The sequence below is a fragment of the Apus apus genome, chromosome 3 (assembly GCF_020740795.1).
Source record: "Apus apus isolate bApuApu2 chromosome 3, bApuApu2.pri.cur, whole genome shotgun sequence".
Classification (NCBI taxonomy): domain Eukaryota; kingdom Metazoa; phylum Chordata; class Aves; order Apodiformes; family Apodidae; genus Apus; species Apus apus.
In genome coordinates, this window is record NC_067284.1 from 61,173,933 (window position 1) to 61,196,846 (window position 22,914).

Consider the following 22,914-nt stretch of genomic DNA (forward strand, 5'->3'; position numbering starts at 1 on the left):
GAATTATCTGCTTACAGTATCTAAAGGCTGTACTGCAAAGGGTCTCAAATTTTCTTGCATTTGGAAAGACACAATTACTTGGAACAGCAAATTAAATATTCTGTTAAACTTTTTATTGAATTAAAATAGGTTAAGTCTTAGCAAATAAAAGAGATAATAAATTAAGATGCAGCAGTAATCATATTGTATTGGTAATATTTATAGAAGCTACCAATTTAAGTATTATACTTTTTATTTTACGCCTGTGTAAGCTAACATCTGCTATACTGTTAGAGAGAGTTAGGGATGTGGTTTGTGAGGATAATTATATTTTATTGCGGTGTCCTATGTTGTTTTATGATACACATGTTGAATCTCTTACAGGATTTTAAATGCAAGAACTGAAAAAAAAGGAAGTTTTAAGGGTCAGTTCCCTGTTTCTTCACGTTTTTTCTGTGATAGTGATCTGTGCCATTTTGTATGTTCCTTTAAAATACGGAAGTGCCCCAAAAGGAAGACCAGAATTCAAATGTAGTTCATAAAGCAGTCTGTGGAATCTGGTGGAGCTTCTTGCCTGTATTCTGTGGTCTACTGATTAGAGTGGATGGCTGTGCAATTAATAATTCAGCTTCGTCCTGTTGTTACTTCCCATAAAACCTCTGCTATTTCTGCAGTTCTTTCAACTGAGATACCAAGTGAGAAGTCACATGATCAAAGAGATCAGGTAAGTTGTAGATCTGGAAATATAACTGAGTCAGTCTACAAAAGCTTGCTGTAAACAATTTTCTTTTTAAAATACGGTTCTATGTAGAAACTAATTTCTTTCTCTGAGTTCAAGAGTTGGTAAAAATTTCCTTTGAAATGTTGTTATGGAAAAAAAACAAACAGAAAATGCTCAAACAGAGGGACCTGGTGATTTGGACTTGAAACATTCTGCTAGACTTTGTCATTTCCACTGAAACTTCATCTGCCTGGCTGACTTTTTGCCCCTGCTTGGTAGTTGCTGCGACTTCTGCGTTATTTCCCTTGCAAGCTGGGAAGGATTGTCCAGCTGCCTGCTCTCCTATCTAGATTATTTTACTTGGTAATGTTAAACAGTGATGAAGTAAAACTGTGGGTCATTTGTTTGATAGCTTCCTTTATGGACAACCGGAAAGTTGGTGGTCTTTGTTCCCCTCTTGCCTGCCTCCTTGAAGTCCTGTTGGCTTCATCCAGATGTGAGGTTTTAAAAAATTGTTGTGCAGATTGTGTCTTCTGACTTGGAAATTGTGTTTTTGAATTCAAAATTGAATACGGGAACCGGAATTTCCACCTCACCTCTTTAATTTACCATGCTTAGAAGAAATGCAGAGCTAAACTAAGTGAGTTTACAGTTAACTGCTGGCTTGCTTTGTGTTAGATAAAAGGCATTGGTTGTCTGTGTGAGTTTCTGTCTGCTTGATTTTAATTGAAGATAATGTTTACCACTTCCACTGGCAGTTGACTGAAAGAAGATTTAAGCCCAATGCCTAGTATTCCTTGTTCAGTTCTTGGAGACTAATGAACATGCAGTTTTATTGCCAGTGCTGACTGAATGAAAACATACTGGTAATAATGCACATTTGTTTTATTGGCATTAAAGTGCATTTCTTTATTTTGTAATAAAACCTGATTTGCTGACTGCATAATACTAAGTGCTTAAAAATTTCTCTAGTTATCAAGCAGCTGGCTCTGTCAGGTAGTCTTGCTTATTTCCATACTGTAGGTTAAATCTTGTTTTACATGGAATCTGGAAGACGTATTAACCTGTATGTACAAGAACTTTGAATTAGCCAGGATCTGTTAAGGAAATGTAGACTGTGTGGTGAGTCTTGACTACTATGAAACTTCTAGACCTATAGTTTTAGATTTTATATTTTTTTTCTTACCAGATAAACTGATTTTGCATCCTTTGCCCACTTATAAGCCTAAAAGCTGTAGCGAAGAAAAACTAGTTTTGTTGTAGAGAACTGGCTGCTTAAAACCTTTTGAAATAGTCCTCATCGTCAAGCTGTGGTTTATGTGTCATTCCAGCTGCACCTTGATTAAAAGCACATAGATGATAAGCAAAACAAGCCAAAAGCCGATCACAGGAAGATGCCTCTGCTTTTTGTTACTATGCAAACACTTTGCATAGAATATTGAAACAATTGTAAGAAAAAAATTCTAATAAAGATGAAGGTTACAAAAATGCAACTGTTTTGGAAAGTGATTTGTCCTATTGTAGCCAAGAATTTTTTAAATTAACTGAAATGTTAAACAAAAATTGCATTTTAAGAATTACTGTTTTCCGTTACCTGGAGACAGCGCATGTTTTCCTTCTGCTTTGGCAACGAGAATATGTAAAGTACAGTACCCCAGTAACTTGGAGTTCTGCCACAAAATAGATGAAGAACAACAAGCCCAGTAGGAGCATGCTGTCTTTCTCACTGTTTGCAGCTTTCAGCCTGAATCTTAAAATAATTTTGACTGTCTCCCCACAGCGCTGACCTGCACTGCAAATTAAAGAACTTGAAGATGCACAAAGGCTGTAGTACATGCTAAATCCAGTGTTGAGAGTGATGCATTAGGAAGAGAGAGTTGTCAGCAGCAGTAAAGGAATTGTTCTGTACTTGGAAAATGCTTGGGTTCTGTTATTCTGACTTCCTGTCAAATCCTTTAATTGTTTTGTTATCTTGTCTCTGACATGAATCAGCTCTTAGTTTGTTTTGAGATTTTTTGCATTTGTTTTGTATCTTTTTAGAAATCCTCATTCAGGACTTCTTTCCCTTTGAAATGATTTCATTGTTTTTTAATCATGTTCTGAAGCTGCAGGCATGTATTTTGCATTGATTTGTAGCTGTTACTTCTCTTATTGAATGCATGTTAATCTTGGGGTGGCTGACATATGTGTGTGTGTATATGTGTGTATATATATATATATATATATATATATACACACACCCCTAGAAAGATACTTAGTTTCTAAGCTAGGTGTTTTAAGGGGCTGAGAGATGCAAAAGTATGGTAATAGAGTGAATTCCCTGTTCTCCTTGGTAGCAGGTGTCTGGGAATTCCTCAATGGTAAACTGGGTACAACAGCCCTTGTAGTGCCAACACAAGTTGTCACCCATATCCTGTCGGGCAGGACTGGGTAGCTGAGCCTGCATGCCGACTGTGCAGTCCTCATCATTGTGGAATTCCTTTTCACTAGGGCAGGTGGCCACCTGGAGCCTGCTGCTCTTTACCTGCCCACACAAGCTGGTATTGCAAGGAGGAGAGGGAATGGAGAAATGGAGTGTGAATGGAAAGGGATATTGTTGTGTTGGGATGGGAGATGTGGGGCTAATAGAGGGAAGAGAAAAAGGTGAGGATACAATGCTGAGCAAAGTCAGGAAAGAGAAAGTCAGGTGAGTTGCAGCACTGTGTGAACACACATCTATTGCTTCAGAGGCAAGGCAGTTCCCAAACTCTACTGAAGCTTTAGTAGAACACAAAATTGTGACATTATTTTGTCTGACCAGAGCTGCCTCTGTACAGTTTACAGATTTGTGCACTGCGCTCCTAGCTGAGGAGGTACTGGAGCTGGCTCCCCGTGGCACCACACGAGTTGGAGAGGGCATACAGCTTCCATGCTGCACCTGGTCTGGAGAGTGTGTCAAACCCAACCTGGGGCTTCAGCTGCCCCTCTGCCCTCCCTGCTCTAAACACTCATCTGCTCATTACCTCTGGGCATGTGCTGTTGGCGGCCCATGAACCCAGCAGCTTGTGTGATGAATACTCATCCTTGACCCTTGGCTGAATTGAGAGTATATGTAAATGTTTCTCACCTGACATTCATAGGCAGGTATGTTTTAAGTCAAGTAACCTGTTCTCCAGGATTAACTCCACCTCGTGAGCCCATAAATGAAAACAAATGGGTTGATTGTGTTAACAGCTTCACCTTGTTACTAACATGAGCTTGCTGAGCACTGATTTCATAAGGCCAGCTGGATGGTTACTCTCTGCTGAAAGTTCTTCACATTATCACAGGCTTTTCATTTTACAGTTGTGCACAAATTCATTAAGAGGGGGTTGTTTTTCTGTTCACGTACCTGTTTGCATGGTATGTGCTCCGTTGTGGTGGAGGTAATTCAGAGACAAAGTTTGTCTGTTATTCTGGATAAATGCATGTGTACATGTGTAAAGATATATAATGTACTTATTACATATAAGCAGTAAGCAAAATATGGTAGGTATCACACTTTAAAAATGTGGCTGCAAGAGAGATAAATGATATGGATTAAAAATACACATAGTATCTTTTGTGCCTAGAAATAAACACCATAGTGTTTAACCTGGTGGAATGCAGTATAGGTTATGTATGTATATACTGTAATGTTAAAGAAAATACTGCTGGGATGCAGGTTGAAGAAGAGAAACTTCAGAACTTCCTAAGGTCTTTTCCATAGCTCAGATACCTTAATCTAAAAAACAAACAAATAAATGTGCTTATAAGACAGTCTTTCACATAAAATACAGAATTTTTTTTTTCTTAAATATTTGGGTCTGTGCTGTAATTTGAGGGAAGGACCAATGTAAACTGTGAAAAGCTCAGCCTGTAAATAAGTGCCCTGCATTGCTTTCCTAAGAATCTAGGAGGATGACAGAAAAATGTCTTGTGTGATTAACTCTGTGGTTATCTGTGTGCAGTAGTCCAGTATTTGGCCCTGTAACTGCGCCTCAGTGTTGTCTAACAGCCACCTGGAGCATGGGTGTCTGGTGGCCATCATCGTGCCTAGCTCAGTGGCTGGTGGCTCTGAGCAGCCTCACGCAGAACCGGAGTGACTGGCTGAAGCTAAACAAACTTGTGTTCTACGACTGCTAGGGGGTTTTACCTGTCAGCTGCCTCTAGGTGCTTCCAGTTTTTTTGTTGTATATAGTTTTTAAAAAAAAGCTTGATCAAGCATGCTGAATTTTAATCTTCCTTGCTGCTTTCTGTCTCAAATCTTGATATGCCAGAAGAAGGCCTGTTCTTCTAGTCCTGCTGCAGTTAATGCTTTTCTTTGCCCTTTCTGTTGTTTCTGTCCTTCTCTGGGTTTTTTTCTTTTGTCCTCTGCTTCCTTTATTTCTCACTTCCAGCCCCACAGATTTGCAGTAAAGAAGGCAGCTGGAGCATTTTTCTTCAGCACAGTGCTCTTCAAGGATTCCTTGATATGTCAAAATTGATCCTACTTAGTGGGTGCATATGTGGACAGTTGTTTTTTTAGTTCCTGCTTTTGGCAGGAAAGAGAGGGCTCTCTACTCTCAGATATAAATAATGTGCATTTGTTTGCATTCAGATTTCGTTGTGTTTAATTCTTTCTGATATAGCTACCAGCAAATGTTTGTATTTAGTATTACTTTATTTGCTGTGCTGCCAAAGTAATGCTAAATAGTTTCCTACATCCTTTTACATTAATAAATTTGCATGGTCTCTTCTCTTGGCCTTCCTCCAAACATGTACAGTTTAGGAAATTGTTTAAACCTAAAAGTATCCCAAAATAGAGCTACTTACTTGTTACTTGTCAACACGAAGTAGAAGCAGCAAATTCATGTGCTAGCAACACTAGCATTACTGTCTCTTGACTTTTGAATACTTTGCTATTCAAACATTACTGCTATGGACATTGCACAAAACTTTGCTTGAGATAAATCATGCCTGTTACAGTACACAAGACCTAATGGATTACTTTTCCATTGCTCATTTTAAAATTAAAACCACCAGCTTCCTGTTTTTCTTGTCCTGAAGTCCTGTCTATATGAGCTCTTAGCATTTCTAAAATAGCCTGTTAAAAAAAGAATTTGATAAAGTGCCTGAGAAGTGACTTCTTCTTAACCTTTGATTTTATAAACAATTGGTTGAGTCCTAAATAGATCAAAACAGTCGGTTTTTGGACCCTAATTTAGAGAATTGGTATATCCACATTTGCTTTGTCATAGCTACTAGTAGTTGCTAAATTTTGAAAGCTTGTAGCTATTACAAACGCTTGGAGGATTGCTGGATATTCTGCCGTAATGCATTAAGAAGTTCTTTGCAGAGTATATTTCAATTTCTGATAGCACAGACACTGAAATATTTCAAGTCTAGACACTGTCTTAAAACCCAAAGGCCATTGGCTCTTTAGTGGAATAAGTTGGAAAACAACTGATAATGATGGCTGAAGTACAGTAGGCTTCAAAAAGTCACAAATTCTTTAAGCCAAGGTGAGTCAGGAATTTTCAGCTGCTGCTTCCCTGCCCTGTTGTGATAAAAAGAGGGTGTTTGAAGTGACCTATCAGTCTCACAGGGTTTGAATGGTTTATGAGGGAGGTCACATGGACACCCCTTTTAGACGGGGAAGATGAGTTTCTGCAAGACTGGATTTAGCAAAATGAGACCAAGAAGAGAAATAGAACAGCAAAGTTCCCTATCTTCCCAAAATGCTAACATTACTCCTTTGCCAAAGACAGTGATAATGGCTGAAAAGTTTAATATAACAGGTGTTCTGTTATATAGCTCTTCTTACTGTTGTATAATAAAAATAGCTTTCTTAAGATTTTAGAGTGGAACTACATATCGTAATAGTAAGTGGAGGAAATTATGATGTAGCTTATACTTTTATGATCCTTTTAATATACCAATGTGCCTTACAAATCACTGTGTTTATAAAATTGTTCTCTTACTTCTGTTTGTGCAGTAGAATATTCTGGTTGTGTTTACTGTCATCATGTTTTGTTAGCCATGGAAAAAAGGAAAAGGAAGATTATTACCTTAAACTGGGCCTGTGGAGTTAGGTAATTATTTTCAATTTATCTCTGAATTGTAATGCCAAATTTCTCTTTCAGAGCCATGGTGTCATGGAAAGGAGTATACTTTGTACTTGCACTATTCTTGGGAAGTTTTTTTGGAAGTATATTCATGCTTGGTCCTTTTCTACCTTTGATGTTTATCTCGCCGGCCTGGTATCGCTGGATCACTGATCGTGTAGTGGCCACTTGGCTCACGCTCCCAGTGGTAAGTTGTGGTTTGAGCCAAATTCTGGGCAAAAGTTCATAATCCCATGATTTAGTTTGCTCACTGACACTTAATTTGATTTTATTTTTCTTAAATTTTTAAGGCTTTTGTCAAAACACGCCTTAACATCCTGTCTGTGGAGACTTAGGTTTTAGCTCAGTGTTGCAGATGGCGTTCCTGCCTACAGGAACTCTTCCACAGTTTATATGTAAGTTCTCACCCTGACTTAATTGTACTTTGAAAAGACCTTTTAATGGTATCTATATCCAGTGTCAGTTAGATGCTTTTCAGAGAACAGTAGGTAAAGCAGTAGTAAGCAGGACAATTTTTTAAATTTCGAACATCCTAAATGAGTCATCTTACAAACTCTTCCTTTCAACCTCAACTATATAATAAGGAAAAATTATTCACTGTCTAGTACATTGTTGCTGATCTTCACTGTTCTCTTAGAATTTAGTTGAATTGGAAAGGAATTATTTCTGGTGAAATAGAAGAACTTTCCCTAGGAAACTGTCTTTCTGACACTTCACCAAATGTATAGCTATAGGAGTCTGGGAATCAAGGTCTTTCCTGAATCGCTCATGAGGAAAGTCAGTATGAATGGAATATGTCTCTTTATCTGTCTCTAAAAAACAAGGGACTTTGTTCCCCTAGGCCTTCAAAGATTTAACTTTTTCTCAAGAAAAATGCTATATTGCTGTGCAGAAATATGTATCTGGTGGCATAAAGGAAGATTTATCTTTATTGCATATCAAATAGTTTCTGCTTTCAATTTCTGTCCTGTGTGTTTTAAAGAGGTATGAGCTGTTTCATATTCTAAAACTTTTGTCCATTTCATCGCATTACTAAATGCAATTAAATTAGGAGGGAAGAAGTCACAGTCTCAGATGTGTAGGGGTTAGAGGGACCTCTGAAGACTGTCTAGTCCAGCCCTCTGGTAGAGCAGGATCACCTGCAGTAGATCACTCAGGACAATGTCCAGATGGGTTTTGAATGTCTCCAGAGAAGAAGACTCCACAACCTCTCCAGGCAGCCTGTTATTCTTACAGTAACAAACATGAATCAAAAACTCAGTGTTTAAGTAGGACATGTAACCATATTATCTAGGCATCCCCTTCAACCTCTTTAACCAAATAAAAAAAATAAAATAAAAAAATTGGAGGATTATTCAGAAAGGTAACACATAACTCTTTCTTTATTTGCTATATTTCATGGTAGATCTGATAGTGTCAACAGATGAATAGGGAAAAGAGCAAAGTGGTAGTTAAACTAAAAGTTTATGTTTCAAACCATTAAAATAAATCTGCATATTCAGCATACAACTCATTAAAGTAAGCAGGCTAGACTGGATTAAAGAAAGAGTAAATCATATCATATTTAACATTTCACATGCCTAATTCAGGCATAGCACTGCACTATTTTCCTGTACAGAAGCAAAATAATACCGCCTAGTGCTAATTGTAACTCGTATTACCAGTAAAGGTAATAGCAAGATTGTTATTTTTTGCCATAATGAAATTTAACTGAGAACTGACATAATCACAAAACTGACCCTTTCTGCCCATTTGTCTCCCATTTTTTCTAAAATTGCAAACTCTCCAATATTTGATATATTTATTTATCTTCTATTTGATTAGCTGCCTCGGCTTTATACTTCTGGATTATTGTACATAGCTTGTGATCACTTTTGCAGTCCAGAAGTTTGATTTCAGCCCACACTGGACCTAAAACAAAATAATTTGAATATTTTTGTGAAAAGGATTCTATCTTGTAAGAATCTTGGGCATTTATGTTCAGGAAAGAGATGTGAAAAAGATTTTTGCACCCAATCTTTTTTAGGCTCAGGCCTTGTCTGTGCTAGTCTTCTTTCCTTGCACTACTCCATTCATAATCAGGAGAAGCAGGTACTTGGGGTTGTGTCTCCAAACGTTAAATTTATGTTGGACCAATTGGACTCCAACACAGGTGATCTGACCCTGTTTAAGAAATTACCTCCTTCCTCACTCCTTCACTAAATACTATTATTACATATCTAGCAGAGTCAGCAGGATGAGACAATGTGTGGGTCTTAACTGTTTTAGTTTAGTTAAGCTTATACTAGCATTAGGTTACATGGAACTGGACATCTATCCATTATTAAGTTTAACTAGATGTTAAATATATAATAAGATTCTTATTAAGCAATTAAAAAAGGCTGCTTTTCTCTTTTCTGAAAATACAGCTGTATACCATTTTGAGCTGTATGATCTGTTCTGCTTTTGCTGTGGTCCATAGTTATTCTTGATAGCAAATATCTGTGCCAGGATTGTAGTGTGCTGAGTTATTAATAGTATTAATATTTGACTCACAGAATGCTTTTCATTCTGAGATCTCAAGCCATCTGGAATTATGAGAATGTCCTTCCAGTTTTACAGGTGACTTAAACTAAGAAATTTGTGTTCTTTGAGGTTCTGTTGCACAGAGATGGCAGAAATACGAACAGAACAGAAAGCTGTTTAACTTCCTAGGGCTCTTTTTAAGTCCCCAGACTTTGCTCTTATTCTGTGTTTTTCTGGAGGAAGAAAAGGGAGGAGAAGGTAAGGAGGTAATTTGAAGCACTTCCATGTTTTTTTATGTTAAGGCAAATTGTGAAGTTTTTTCCTGTAGATGTCCAGTTGTCATTCCTTTTTCTGTGCTAACTTTGTTGGACAGTGTCCTGCCAGTGACCCTAACCTGTTGTCTGCCTCTGTTTCTTGGGATTTTGTACATTTCCACTGTGTTTCCACTAGCTATTAAAAGATTACAAGGCACTAATAATCAGTCATCCACATTTTTTATTTATTTGCCTAGTCCTGGTCTTTTGCTGTAAGTAACCGGCACTCCTCCATACATTTTCTTGCATGACTTTGGAAATGGTTGTTGGTCAGAAACTATTTTCAATAGCCATTTTCCATCTGGCTACCTTGTTTTGGAGGTTGAAGGTACCTTAGCAGTTTGTTCATGGTCAGAGTATTCTCTTGGGCTTGGATATTGCATACAACTAGTCTAGTTAAATGTTTATGGCCCAGCTGTCCAGATCCTCTTACTTGTGGAGCTCTTGTCTGCTTTTGTTTCGATAATCCACCAACCTATGGTTTAGTACTTGATCTTTCAGAGCCACATAGCCAGAAACCTGATTTATGTGTGAACTAGCATTGCTATTTAGGCAAAATGAAGTGAGCTGTTTGCTCTCCTTTTTGTTTCTGTCCTTCCAAGTTTGAAGCTTATTCTGAGCTTTGGGATGGCACTTCTGAAATGACTGTGCCACCAGTGTTTGGTGGTTGATGCTTTTTGCCCAGGCTTTGGGGTAGCACTGTAGAGTTGTACAGTCCTAGGTCTACATCACTGTACTGTATTCAAGCTTATTTGGGGTTTCTCTCACTCAGCAGCTCTTTCTGACATTAGGTTCTAGCGATTTTTTGTAGATGGAAGTCAAACACAAGCATGTTGACCATTTGGACCAAGCAGAAAGAAAGGCAGCTTCTACTTCCTTCTCAGTCCTGACAGTATTGAGCAATAGATGATTTGTGCAGCCAATCTGTCCTTAAGTTTTACCTTCCACATTGTAATTGATACTGATTCACTTACTTTTATTCCTATGTGATAGTATTCTGGGAAAAACTGGGGAAAATGAAATTTGATGTTGGACAGTCAAAGAGAGGGCTTTTTAGGAAGTGCTATTCAATTGTTGTTTCCTTTTCCACTAAACAGCTTACTGTTCCTGTGTAAAAGCTGGCTGCTTTATTAGAACACAGTCAGAAGTTTGTTTACCAGTAATAATGTGTATGAATAAGTGAAATTATATAATGAAAATTAATTTTTATTGCTAATGGGCTGGTGCTTTTCTTCTGGGAGTATAGCCATAATATTGAGATATTATTTCTAGGCCCTCCTGGAGATGGTGTTTGGTGCCAAGGTGGTTGTCACTGGTGATGGATTTGTTCCTGGAGAAAGGAGTGTCATTATTATGAACCATCGCACACGAATGGACTGGATGTTCCTGTGGAGCTGCCTGCTGCGATACAGCTACCTTAGACTTGAAAAAATCTGTCTCAAATCCAGTCTCAAAAGCATTCCAGGCTTTGGTAGGTCACTAAACCCTTTAATTTTAAAGTAAGTTATGTTTAAATTTTGCCCATCCCTGTTCATACCCTGTTAAATGACCTAGGATTAAATTCTATTTCAGTATTTTTAATGAAAAACTTGTGTAAAATATGTGGCATATTGAGTGGTAGAACTGTAAATCTCCTGGAGGACACCTGGACTATATGCTTAAGCATTTATTTTAAAAATAATACATGTGCTGCTGTTGCTTATAGGTAAAAATAATTCTTCCTTACATAATAAAAACATTTTTCACCATTATGAAAAGGATTTTCTCATAATCTTTTAAAGTCTCTTTAAACACTTTTTTTGGTGCTATTTCACCCCGCATTGCAAATGCAACTTTGGGCTTCTTCCTTCATTATCCGATTTATACTATTGAAAAGATTTGGGGAAAAAAAAAAAGAAGAGAAAAAAAGAAAAAGCCCTGTAGGCAATTGCAAAGTTGATGGTTCATTTTAATAACTGTAGTTTTAAGTTGAACTTGGCTACACAAAATATGCTGTACAGGATATGAAATAATCAGTATTTATAGTGATGTAGACTGGAAATGGATCTGAATGTCACATATTCAGATAATTTCAGTTAGGCCAAAAATTGTTGCACAAATGGTTTCTGAATAAATAGGCAGACTTAAATAAAATGCAGAGAGAAGCCTTTATTTCCATCTGTTAGATTTATTTGTTATTTTATACAAAAACTAGCTTGGGCAGGATAATGCGTCAACTTTATGATATTAAAAGAGAAATTATTATTCCCTTTTGTCAGACCATTTATCTGAATAGATAGTATTGGCAGGTTTCCATACAGAAAAACTCTCAAACTGTTGCAATTTTACTGCATTCGCTTGCTTGGCCTTTTTTCCCTTTAAGTAAGAGCTGCAACTAGGTAATATACTTTTTTTCCCCTAACAGTAAAAACATTAAGGACAGTTTTACTTGACAAAAGACATCTCTCTTAACACTACAGGAAATGAGAAAATATGTATTTAGATGAATGTTTTATCTTCACAATGAGGCAGAGATGTTTTCAAATCTTGGATTTAGCTGCAAATGCAACTTTTAAAAGGAATAGTGGAGGATGGAATCAGGAGAATTGTTTGGAAGATTCGTAGGTTTATCTCTTCAGAAGTACCGTTTTTTTTTTTTTGTAACAGAACATTTGTATGTATGCTTGTTAATGCCTCTAATAAAATTGGAAGGTCAGCACCAGGAACTAGGATGCTATGTTATGCTTGGCAATATTTATCTCCTTTTTTTTTTTTTTTCCCCCAAATAAATTCTTAGTTCTGTGTATAAACTGAGCATGTCTAACGGATTTGATGAGTTGGCTTAGGCAGCTGGAGCAGTGGCAGGTCAATGTTCACTGGCCACAATGGTATTTTTGTTCATAGTCTAACATAGTATTTTAAGCCACTAATGAAATTCTGGTGTCATGGTCCACTTTGTGGGCTGTGATGGTGCAGGTGGCACAGGCAGACATTTAGTTCCTGTTGTTTGCATTTCAGGATGACAATTTCTGGCAGGAAATTGGGTGCCTGGGTCTGTAGTGTCAAAAACCGCTATTTCTATGTCAGAACCCTAAGTCCCTCCACAGTATGTGGGCTTTGTGTACTTTTATTGCAATGTTGTGAATTTCAACATCTTTTTTAGTAGACTGCTAATGTTGTGTTGTTAGTCACAGGAGAGGAATCCAGCTAAACTATGTCCTATGTCCTTCACCCAAATTATGGTCATAATTTGATAGTCTAAAACCAGAAATGTTCAGTTTCTATTCTAGTGTAGTATAACTGAAAAGGCCTTAAAATACATGTCTCCGTGTTTAGTCAGTCTATGTTTTAGGTGGCAGATTCTTGTAAAAATAAGTATTCTCTATAGTCACGTAATTAGTGGAGAGTTGGAGAGTGAGACTCTTGGATTAAATTAAGATTGACGGTAAAGATTTAATCATTAATCTGTATGAATTTTGGTGGTGCAGGGGTATAGCAGAAAGTGATCTCCAAAGTGGACAACCCTGAATCTCATGAGTAAGAATAGAATTTATCCTATGTATCTCAAATGGCCCTGCTGTGTATAGGTGTTTGTCATTTTTTGTTTTTTGTTAAATTTTGTCCAGTGGTTTCACATAAAAGCTTTGTTTATTTTATGAGCTTGTAAAGGCAAGAAGATAACATGTACATCAGCTGGAGAGTTTCAGTGCACTGCAACTGTAGTTGATACATTAGATGTTGATTATTTAAGGTATACTTTTAGAAATTAAAACAGCTACTTTCATGTCTTTCAGTTTCATCTTTTTCATGTATTTCTATTAATTAGTTGCATGTAGTCAAAAGTATAGGATTATAGAAGTATGGATATATTGGCTAAATATGACTTCTAATAAATCTTCACTTAATTGTAATTTTGCTTTGATTTTGAGAAATACTTGAATATAATCTATTGCTCAGTATTTTTTAATCTTTCACAGGATTATTTTTGCAAGCATTTAATTTAAAATTGTATGTAAGATAAGGTTTGTAATGCAATCCTTTAATTTCTGTGTTGCTGAAAACCTTGTGAGTGTTAAGCATTGCACCTTTGTTCTTGTAAGTTGTTCTTGTAAATACTATCCTAGCTGGGATGTAAAACTAGGTCTCTGAGAGATTATACTGGTCCAAATAGTATATATGGTAAGTGAAGGGCAAAGTTGGAAATGCAAATAGATCCAGAATCCTTGCTGTCCCGTTTGTAGGTTAAAAGTGTAAAAGTATCAGATTTGATGAGTCTGCATTACAAGTGGACAGTTATTTTCTAGTTAATTATAATTAAAATCAGAAGAGTCAGTATTTCAAGGAAAAGTATGGAGTCACTTATCTCGTTCTTAAGTTACTAATTCTTTGCATTCCAGTATGAAAAAACTTGAAGCTGATGAAAGGTGAGCCTTAAAAAAAGAAGCCTAAAGGAAAACAAGTGGTCCTTTTTTTCTGGAACCTTAGCTTTGGCTTGATAAATTGTGTGCAGTAAAGTTCCAAGAGAGGTATAACATTTCAGTAATCTCAAATTCAGAAACATTCTTACAGTGTTTCAGTACAACTTGCCAAAGTTGGCATCTCAAGGGAGCTATACTCTGCACGTGGCTGTTGCTACAGTTTCTCATTTGACATAATCAGAAACTATTGACACATTCTGCAGTGTCAGTTTTCAAGTACAATTTCTAATGGCATTGACAGTTTCCTGCATAGTCTGACAAGATAAAGACTTCTCTACACTACTTGTAATAGATACATACAATTTATATTCTCACCTATTCTCAATTAATAAGGAATAGCATTGGAAGTGATACAGATTATTATGCAGTTATGTTCTGCATAGGCTGTGGAATACATACAGTTCAAGTAGGTACAAAGGAACATATACAATACTGTCAGATGACGAGATAATCGCTTGACATTAGTTGCATGCTTTTAAGTTTTTATTTTAATAGTTTCCTTTGTGAAAATTTTCTTGTGATGTGAACCAGTAAGACTTCACTGGGAATAGAGATGTATCTAATAATGGACAATTAACGTGTTCATTGTTTTAAATAGGATTTTTATTATTGGTGAGCTTGCAGTTTTATTTAGATTTTAGTGGCTAGAAGTGTCTCAAAACCTACAAGAAAAAAGCATTAAACTTTGGGTTTAATGGGATTCCAGGGAATGCTGAAAGGAACAGGAAAACACAATAGATTAACACATGGCTCAGAGGCTGGTGCCATTGGTGGAATTTTGGTTTTTTTGACAATGGGGATGTTTACATGGCACCAGGCCTACTGGGCAAAGGTGGAGGGGAACTGTCACCAAGAGGGAAAAGGATTCTCAACCAGGAATTGTCTGGGCTCATTTAGAGGGCTTTAAACTAGGTTTGAAGGGGGAAGTGAATAGAACCAGGCCCATTATAGATGGGCCATGGAGTGACAAGAGGGCGAGAGTTAGCAGAGCTCATAGGTCCAAGGCAGAATGGGCATTTAATGGGTCTTGCTAGAGAGGTGCTTGGGTGTAGTAGCTCAGAACCTGCAGGGCAGAGTACTAGTATTTTTGAAAACCAGAAGCCCTACCATGCCTCAAGAGCCAACAGGGAAAACACCCATAAAACACCTCAAGGGATGCTCCTCTAAAAAGATGACAGGGCCAGCAGCCCATCTGAAGTGCCTTTACATGAACGTACACTGCATGGGAAACAAACAGGAGGACTTGGAAGCTGCTGTGTTGCTGGAAGGCTATGACTTAGTGACCTTTATGGAAACTTGGTGGGGTGATTCCTATGACTGAAGTATGGCTATTGATGGCTAACGGCTGTTCAGAAGGTACGGGTAAGAATTAGAAACCGAAGCAACAATGGGAACCTTGTGGTTGGTGTTTACTACAGGCCACCTGATCAAGGGGAAAGAAGCATTCTTACGCCAGCTCCAGGAGTCACCTCTCTCACAGGCTCTTAGCCTGCTGGGGGATTTCAACCACGCCGACACCTGCTGGAAAAGTAAAATGGCAAGTTGTAGGCAATCCAGGAGACTCCTGGAGTACCTTGAAGACAACTTCTTAAGTCTGGAAGCAGATGGCTAGAACTATAGCTAAAACCCATCAGAGCAAGATCAGAATATTTTTCTTTTTTTTTCAATTGCCTTAAAATTCTGTGTTTCTAACATTGCTGTTTGTCCACTGAAGTTGTTTTAGTAAGAAAAAAGGTTTAGGTTTGCATACATTCAAAGATATGTTATTCTGTCAAAGTAAAAAGCAGACTGTGGTGTGTATATATATGTACAAAAGATACAGTCTGAACATAAACTGAACTTGAGCATTAAAAAAAATTAAAAGCAAATATAATGGTCAGAGACTGATATGGCAAGGCAATAGTGAAAGCATGCCAGTGTTAAATAGACACCCTACAAATAGATTGAATCAAAGGACTAAATAGGCTGAATCAGATATTTCACTATAAAATTAGCAGTGCTACTGAATCTGTATTTGTGAATTTTATCTCTTAGCTAGTTTTGTAATTTGTTCAAAGAATTCAACAAATCAGATGCTGGTAGTTCAATTCATTATACTCCTATTAACTACATTGTTGGAAATGAGCATGGATAAAAAAAACTTGCCAGGAGCAGATTGTTTCAAGAAGTATTTATTTTACCAGTTTGGGCACTCAAAGCATTACATTACATTTAAAAAAATATCATTTTTTAAAATTTGCTTTGGATTATTAGACATAACCTGTCTAACAAACACAGTAAAATGGATCATTCTGATTGAATTTGCAGAAATTTCTTTGGCAGCCTGTACTGATGAAGACTTAGCAGTGTACACATACTAACTTTATTCCTTGGCTTCCTCTGTTATTTTCTGTGTACTGACATCTTTTTACTACTCACCCATCTTTAAAAGAAGGAACATTCAGAATTGCATGATTATTCCCTTGTGGATATTTTATGCAGAAAAACACTTGGAATAACAAACTGTTAATGAACCGTATTATTTTTATACAGTTGGATCACGTGCTTCTGAGTGATACCTCTTATTAAGCCTAGATGTCTGCTTCACTGTTGCTTCACAAGCCCTTATCCAGGACCCTGCTGAATACAGGCACACTAAATAGCAGTTTTACTTTTGACCAAGAGAATTTCTGATATTAAAAACCAGTGAATAATGCAGTGGAAGAAAAGAGGGAAGATAAATTAATATAAGGAAATCCCAGTGTTAGGCTTTCTACTTTACTACTTGTTTCTATGGTTTTGGATCACTTACTGAGTTGGGTGGGGAGAGGGGCAGTTTACTGGTATTAGCTATTCTGTTGCATTGCTATAGGGAATACATAGAGACCATTTTCTTGATGTGTGTGTTTGGTTTCTGTATCAGCCATTTCGTCCTACAGTGACGTGACATTTTTTGGGTTATCTAATTTCTGAGATGCTTATGAAAGCATACATAAAATTGTGATACAAAGCCAAAGAAAGACATTTTTTGCATAACTTGCATCTTTTCTGTTCATTGCCACCTTAGTATCTTCTTACTCCTCAATTACCTTTGCAATGAAAATATGCTGAAGAAATATGAGCTTCAGGTGTTATTTTCTTTTGAAAGATTTTGGGATGAGGAAGTGCCTTGAGCCATTTTCGGATTGAGGGAGATTTGAAATAATCCCAGTGGTGAAATTAAGACACACACAAGGTTGAATGTCACATACACACCAAACTGTATTAAAATTACACAACAACAACTGTAGGTGCAGATAGGATAGGAGGAGAAAAAGAAAGTCAAGAAGGTAGCAGAAATACAGAGGATTACAAGAGACAGGATAGTCACCCCCATGGATCCAAGCAGTGTACTCGAGGTTCGGCTACTGTAGTCGGAGGGGAAGATCTTTGGTGTACACAGTAGCTCCTTTTGTGATTGATGTCTCTGCCTCTTTTCCAAATAGGTGTAGATATCCCTGGAACCTATTTGCATTATCTCCTCCCTCTGGCTTGCATGTGCTGGGCCACTTGGGGGGTGAGGGGTGTGTCTCTGCAGGGCCGCAGAGGGGTCTCAGAACTTGCCTTCATCTTCCGCAAGTCTTCTTTACTGTAACTGGCCTTTACGTCTCGTCTTGAGCAAATGCACTCTGAGAGGATGCACACCTGTGCATACTGTGGCTAACAGGCCCAGCACATCCTGTCTAGCAAGGTATGTTATTATTAAGCCATAGCAGCAAGCCTGCACTCAAAGTTTCCTCCAGCCTTGCGGTTTGCTTTATATCCTGCATACAGAAGCCTTGTGGGTTGCTTCGGCACAATGTTGAGGCAGTTCTAAAGCAACCCACAGCTGGGTTCAGAAGCAACAGTTCAGTCTCTTACAGGAAAGCAGAAGTGGAGATTCTTATAATTTAAAAAGCTAACTAACATTTTTAATACAATGCTGCAAATTCTCAACCTAAATAAGCTATAATTTGCTATATCCCCTAGTCAGTAAGGAAATTCTTAGGTACAGTACATTTCTTTATTTCAATAGCAAGCTTTCCTTTTTGTGTATTTTTTCTCCTCTTTAGAATTATATTCTGATAAAGCCTTATTGAAGTGTGGAATGCATATTAGTAGCATATATGTGTTACTTGAGATTTGAAGCTGCCTTTTACATTTTTTTCAGCTCCAAAAAGTTGATTTAAAGATCAGCGTGGCTAGCTAATCTACCTAGTAGGTTTTTTGTGCTGCTGTTCTGCAATTTTGAACAAGAGCTGTGCAGCGTGATGCTTTTTGTATCCTTTTCCTGGCAATGTTAGTTATCAGAAATGCCATCTATTAAAATAAAACTATTTTAGCAAAGAAGTAGAGTTGCATTGTTACAATTTCTTTAACTTCAGTGTTTGCCTGCTCTGTTTCTGTAACTGATGATTTATCAAGAATATACAGATTAAAAGACAACCATTTTCCCCCAGTCAAGTAAATGCTGCCTTTGCTAAGAAAATTCCTGTTGCCTCAGAGCTTTTAGATGACCAAAAATGTTGTGAAAAAGAGCAAAATATGATTACTTCTCTTGGACAATACGTTGACTTAAATTTAACAGTAATTCACAGCATGTCTTACTGCAGACTGCACGTTAGAAGGTATTTCCTTCTGCTGCTTCTTGATAAAATTTTGCTGATTAGCAAAACCTTACATTTTGCCCATTACGTTTCTGAATCCCTCTTGTTTTTTCATGCATTTCCATTTGGACCCCATTTGCATTGTGCCTTGGACTTGTTACATGTTGTTTTTCCAGTAGCACAGATCAGACACACTATGGAATGGCAATCAAAGTGAGAGCTGCTTTACCATTTTCAAAGGCATGTGTCTGCATGCCTGTGCTGGGTTTCTTCTCCCGTCTGAGATGTGAAGAGTGGGCATTTCTCCCCATCAGGGCATGGACCAGGGTTTTGGTTCAAGCAGTAATTTATATCTTTGTTGCTTTTTGCTGGTGGCCTTAAAACTGAACAAATGTGGAAAATTCTTCCACTTTCCTAGATAGTAAAATAGTTTGCTGCAGTGTGCTGGTCTGGGGTGAGTGGGGAGGAAAAACTGGGTCCTTTGCTGTTAGTCATCTGGCTGTTAGAGAATCTGTTCTTATTTGAACAGTCAGGACTGTTTTATCTAATTAGATGTACACTTGAAGATAGAAATGTTCTTCCAGAACACTGGATGTTATCTACTGGAAAGGTTATAAAACTAAACCTCTTGTTTATTTAAAAACTGGATGTCTCCCAGCTCCCTTCCCTGTCAGTCTTCCTCCCTGATGCCCTACTGTCATTACATTACTGCCTCTGTTTAATTTTTCGTAGTTTGTATATAACACCAACACTTAGGACTGCATGATACTCTGCTTTAAGGCAGTTTAGTCAGGTAGAACATCAGTCACCCAAGCAGCAGCTTTCTTAGTAACCAAATGTTTTTGTAATTTGATGTTCACAGTGCTGTTAAAGATGGCTAGAAATAATTTATGTGCAACTTTCCATGTAATTTAAAGCCTTGTGCTGCATGGAAAAATGTAGGGTAGAGGGTGGGATCTGACAGCAAGGTTTTTTCCGTGTTCCCTCTCTGAGGTGGACCAAACTCACTCTTACTAAGGAGCTGCTGACCTGGTAAAGTATCAACAAGCTTCCCAAGTAAGCATTTATTTTGCTTCTTGTTTCCTTTCTTTCTACCTACAGACTCTGCTGCAATGAGAACACAAGGACTGAATAACTTAGGCTTGATGTATGATACCACACAATAATAGTTTAGTACACTATAGGGTTTGCATAAACTAATTTAGATATAGTGTTTAAGGTAAATAAAGCTTCCAAAAAGTCTGGGCTGAGAGGTAAGAACGGTTGGAAAACACCAAAACCACCGCTTTCCTAAGTTTCTTGATGTGCTTTTACTCTGTCCCATGGAGTATCTAAATCTGAGTTGTAAATGGTATGGTATCAGGCATCTCTGTTTCTGCTTAGAGGGAGTTTTTCTCAGAGGAGCTATCAAAGAATCATAGAAAATCTCAGGTTCGAAGGGACACAGAGGGATCATCAAATCCAATTCCCTACTCCTTATAGGACTACCTGAAACTAAACCATATCACTAAGAACATCATCCAGATGTTCCTTGAACTCTTGACAGGCTTGGTGCTATGACCACTTCCTAGGGGAGCCTGTTCCAGTTACCAAAAACCCTTTCAGTGAGAACCTTTTCCATTGTCCAGTCTGAACTTCCCTTGATGCAGCTTCATACCATTTCCATGTATCTTCTAGAGGAAGCAAATACTTTGGCACCATTTGTTATCTGGTAGCATTTTGTATGAAAAGATGTTCTCTAACACATATGAAGCCTTGATTGGTTCAATTTAAAATAATGTTTTTGCATCATTGTAGTGAAATGTATTGTAACAGTAGGAGATGATTAAATGCCAGAAGAAAGCATAGCTGAAGTATCTAAGTTATTTCTAAGTTATTTTAAAGTTGACCTTTATTTCTACTTCAAATTATTTGTTTAAGCCTGGGATAGCCTCTGTTAATAAAGCTGTACTGATGCTTCTTGAGACTGGAGATGTGGGAATGTGGTAAGTGCAGAGATACACATAAAATGTTGTGGTCAAAGTTTAGTTCTGTTTACAGAGGGTTTTAAACAAGTACAGTGTGCAAATTCGAAAAGGTTTGCTGAGACAGCATTCTGGACTTTTCATTTCTTGATCCATATAACCACTTGCAGTATTCAGTTATCTGGATATCATTCAGTATCTGAGTATCTAAGACTCATTAGGTCTAGCTTGCAGAAGGCGTGTTAGTTATCCATGTTTCATCTGTTAGTCAGTTTAAAAATACAAAGTGTCTACCTTGTGATACAGATTACAAATCTTTACCAATACAATTAACACTCCTATCCAATACAGAGGAGGTTGTGCAGGCCTGTCAATAGATGATCCAGGCTGAGTGACTTATGAAGTTTATATAAAAATTGGTGACTTTAAAAAGTTATTTTCTAGCATATGCCCCTTGCAAGTTATTGCCATGAGCAGAACAGAAAGGAATCTCCATAAAGAGGAGCTAAAATAAAGAGCAGGAATAACATGCTCTAAGTTACAAGCAAAGGAAAAACATACTTTTGAGAGCTGTGGTAAGCAAAGAGGAGAGCAGGAAGCTGTGATGTTTTCTCTTTGATGTGGGGTATCCGTCTGCAGGTTTTCCAATGAGGTACAAGCTAGCCAAGTACAGTGGTAAGGCAATGTCATGCTCCTCTGAGCCCTGTTTAAGAAGGAAGCATCATGGGTATCTGGTAGAACTGGAGCCCTGATTTTTTGTCTTGCTGTCTGAACTACTGGACAGAACTTAAAATATTCTATGACATACTGTATAGAAAATAGTGCCAAAAAGCCAGAAATGTTTATTTAAGATAACGACACAGAAATAATAGAAATCATAGAATGGTTAGGGTTGAAAGGGACCTTAAAGATCATCTAGATCCAACCCCCCTGTATGGGTAGGGACACCTCCCACTAGATCAGGTTGCTTAGAGCCCCATCCAACCTGGCCTTGAGTACTGCCAGGGATGGGGCTTCCACAACCTCCCTGGCCAACCTGTTCCAGTGCCTTACCACCCTCATAGTAAAGGATTTCCTCCCAGTATCTAATCTAAATCTCCCCTCTTCAAGTTTTAAATCATTGTCCCGTGTCCTCTCGCTACATGCCCATGCAAAAAGTCCTGCCCCAGCTTTCTTGTACGCCTCCTTCAGGTATTAGAAAGCTGCTATAAGCTCACATCAGAGACTCCTCCAAACTGAACAGCCCCAACTTCCTCAGCCTGTCTTCACAAGGGAGGTGCTCTAGTTCTCTGATCATTCTTGTCACCCTCCTCTGGACTTGCTCAGGGAGCTCTATGTCCTTTTTATGTTGGGGGGCACCAGAACTGGACACATTATTCCAGGTGGGGTCTCGCAAGAGCATAGTAGAGGGGGAGAATTACCTGCATTAACTGGCATGAGATCCCTGAGCTGCAGGCTCAGCAGGAATTTTGTTTATTAAACTGCATTACTTTGTCATTTTGATGTCAGGATGTAAGTCGTCACAGTTGCTTTGTATATGAATACAAACAAATAAATACACATTGAATTTTTATATAATCAAATACAAAGAATAACTTTGTATTTCCTATATTAAAATTATAATAAGGTATATGTAATAACGCCCTCTGCTCAATGCGTAGGGTTAACATGCACTACTAAGGGCAACTATCTATATATAATGCAACTTTCTTTTATCCTGCAGTGAATTGCTGAGATATTTTTCCATAAGGGCAGCACCTTCCCTTGAGCGAATCAGTGTTGCAGTGATTAAGGAAGCCATGATTTTAAATACTTCACTTTGTGACAGCATGGACTTTATTCTTGCTCTTCAGAAAACTTTTCTAAGTCTGGTAATTTGGGTTTTCAAAAACTGTAGCCATTCCAAATGTATTTTGATTTATTTTGATTATGCATTCTTTTGCTTCCTAGCTAAAACTCCTTTTATGAGGTAACTAAGTGCTCTTAATCAGAGGTGAGGATAGGTGTCTGACATGATTTATAAAATATTTTGGAATAACAGACATTGTTGAAGTACAAGACTGAAATGTTACTAAAGGTGTTTTTTAAAATTAGGCTGGGCGATGCAGGTTGCTGCCTTTGTTTTCATTCGAAGAAAGTGGGAAAATGACAAGAGTCACTTTGAAAAAATGCTGGATTATTTCTGTGACATTAAGGAACCACTACAACTCCTCATCTTTCCGGAAGGAACTGATCTTACAGGTAGGCTGCATTTGTCATCTTCTCA

The 22,914-nt window shown here is 37.7% G+C and overlaps 1 protein-coding gene across 12 annotated transcripts in view; it reads left to right on the top strand.

Annotated features, from left to right (window-relative positions):
* LCLAT1 (lysocardiolipin acyltransferase 1) overlaps positions 1–22,914 on the top strand; it is a 153,275-nt gene that overhangs the window by 25,324 nt on the left and 105,037 nt on the right. For 6 of the 12 annotated variants that reach the window (XR_007889089.1, XM_051615325.1, XM_051615335.1 and 3 more), the window contains exons 2-5: positions 654–703; positions 6,823–6,991; positions 10,896–11,094; positions 22,743–22,889. Coding sequence is in view for 11 of the 12 variants with exons in the window: in XM_051615335.1 (XP_051471295.1) it covers positions 654–703; positions 6,823–6,991; positions 10,896–11,094; positions 22,743–22,889 (565 nt within the window). In the remaining variant the exon portion in view is untranslated. Of the gene's footprint in view, positions 1–653; positions 704–3,516; positions 3,824–6,822; positions 6,992–10,895; positions 11,095–22,742; positions 22,890–22,914 lie in introns of those variants that run through there. The other 6 variants (XM_051615326.1, XM_051615336.1, XM_051615327.1 and 3 more) reach the window with 5 other exon arrangements.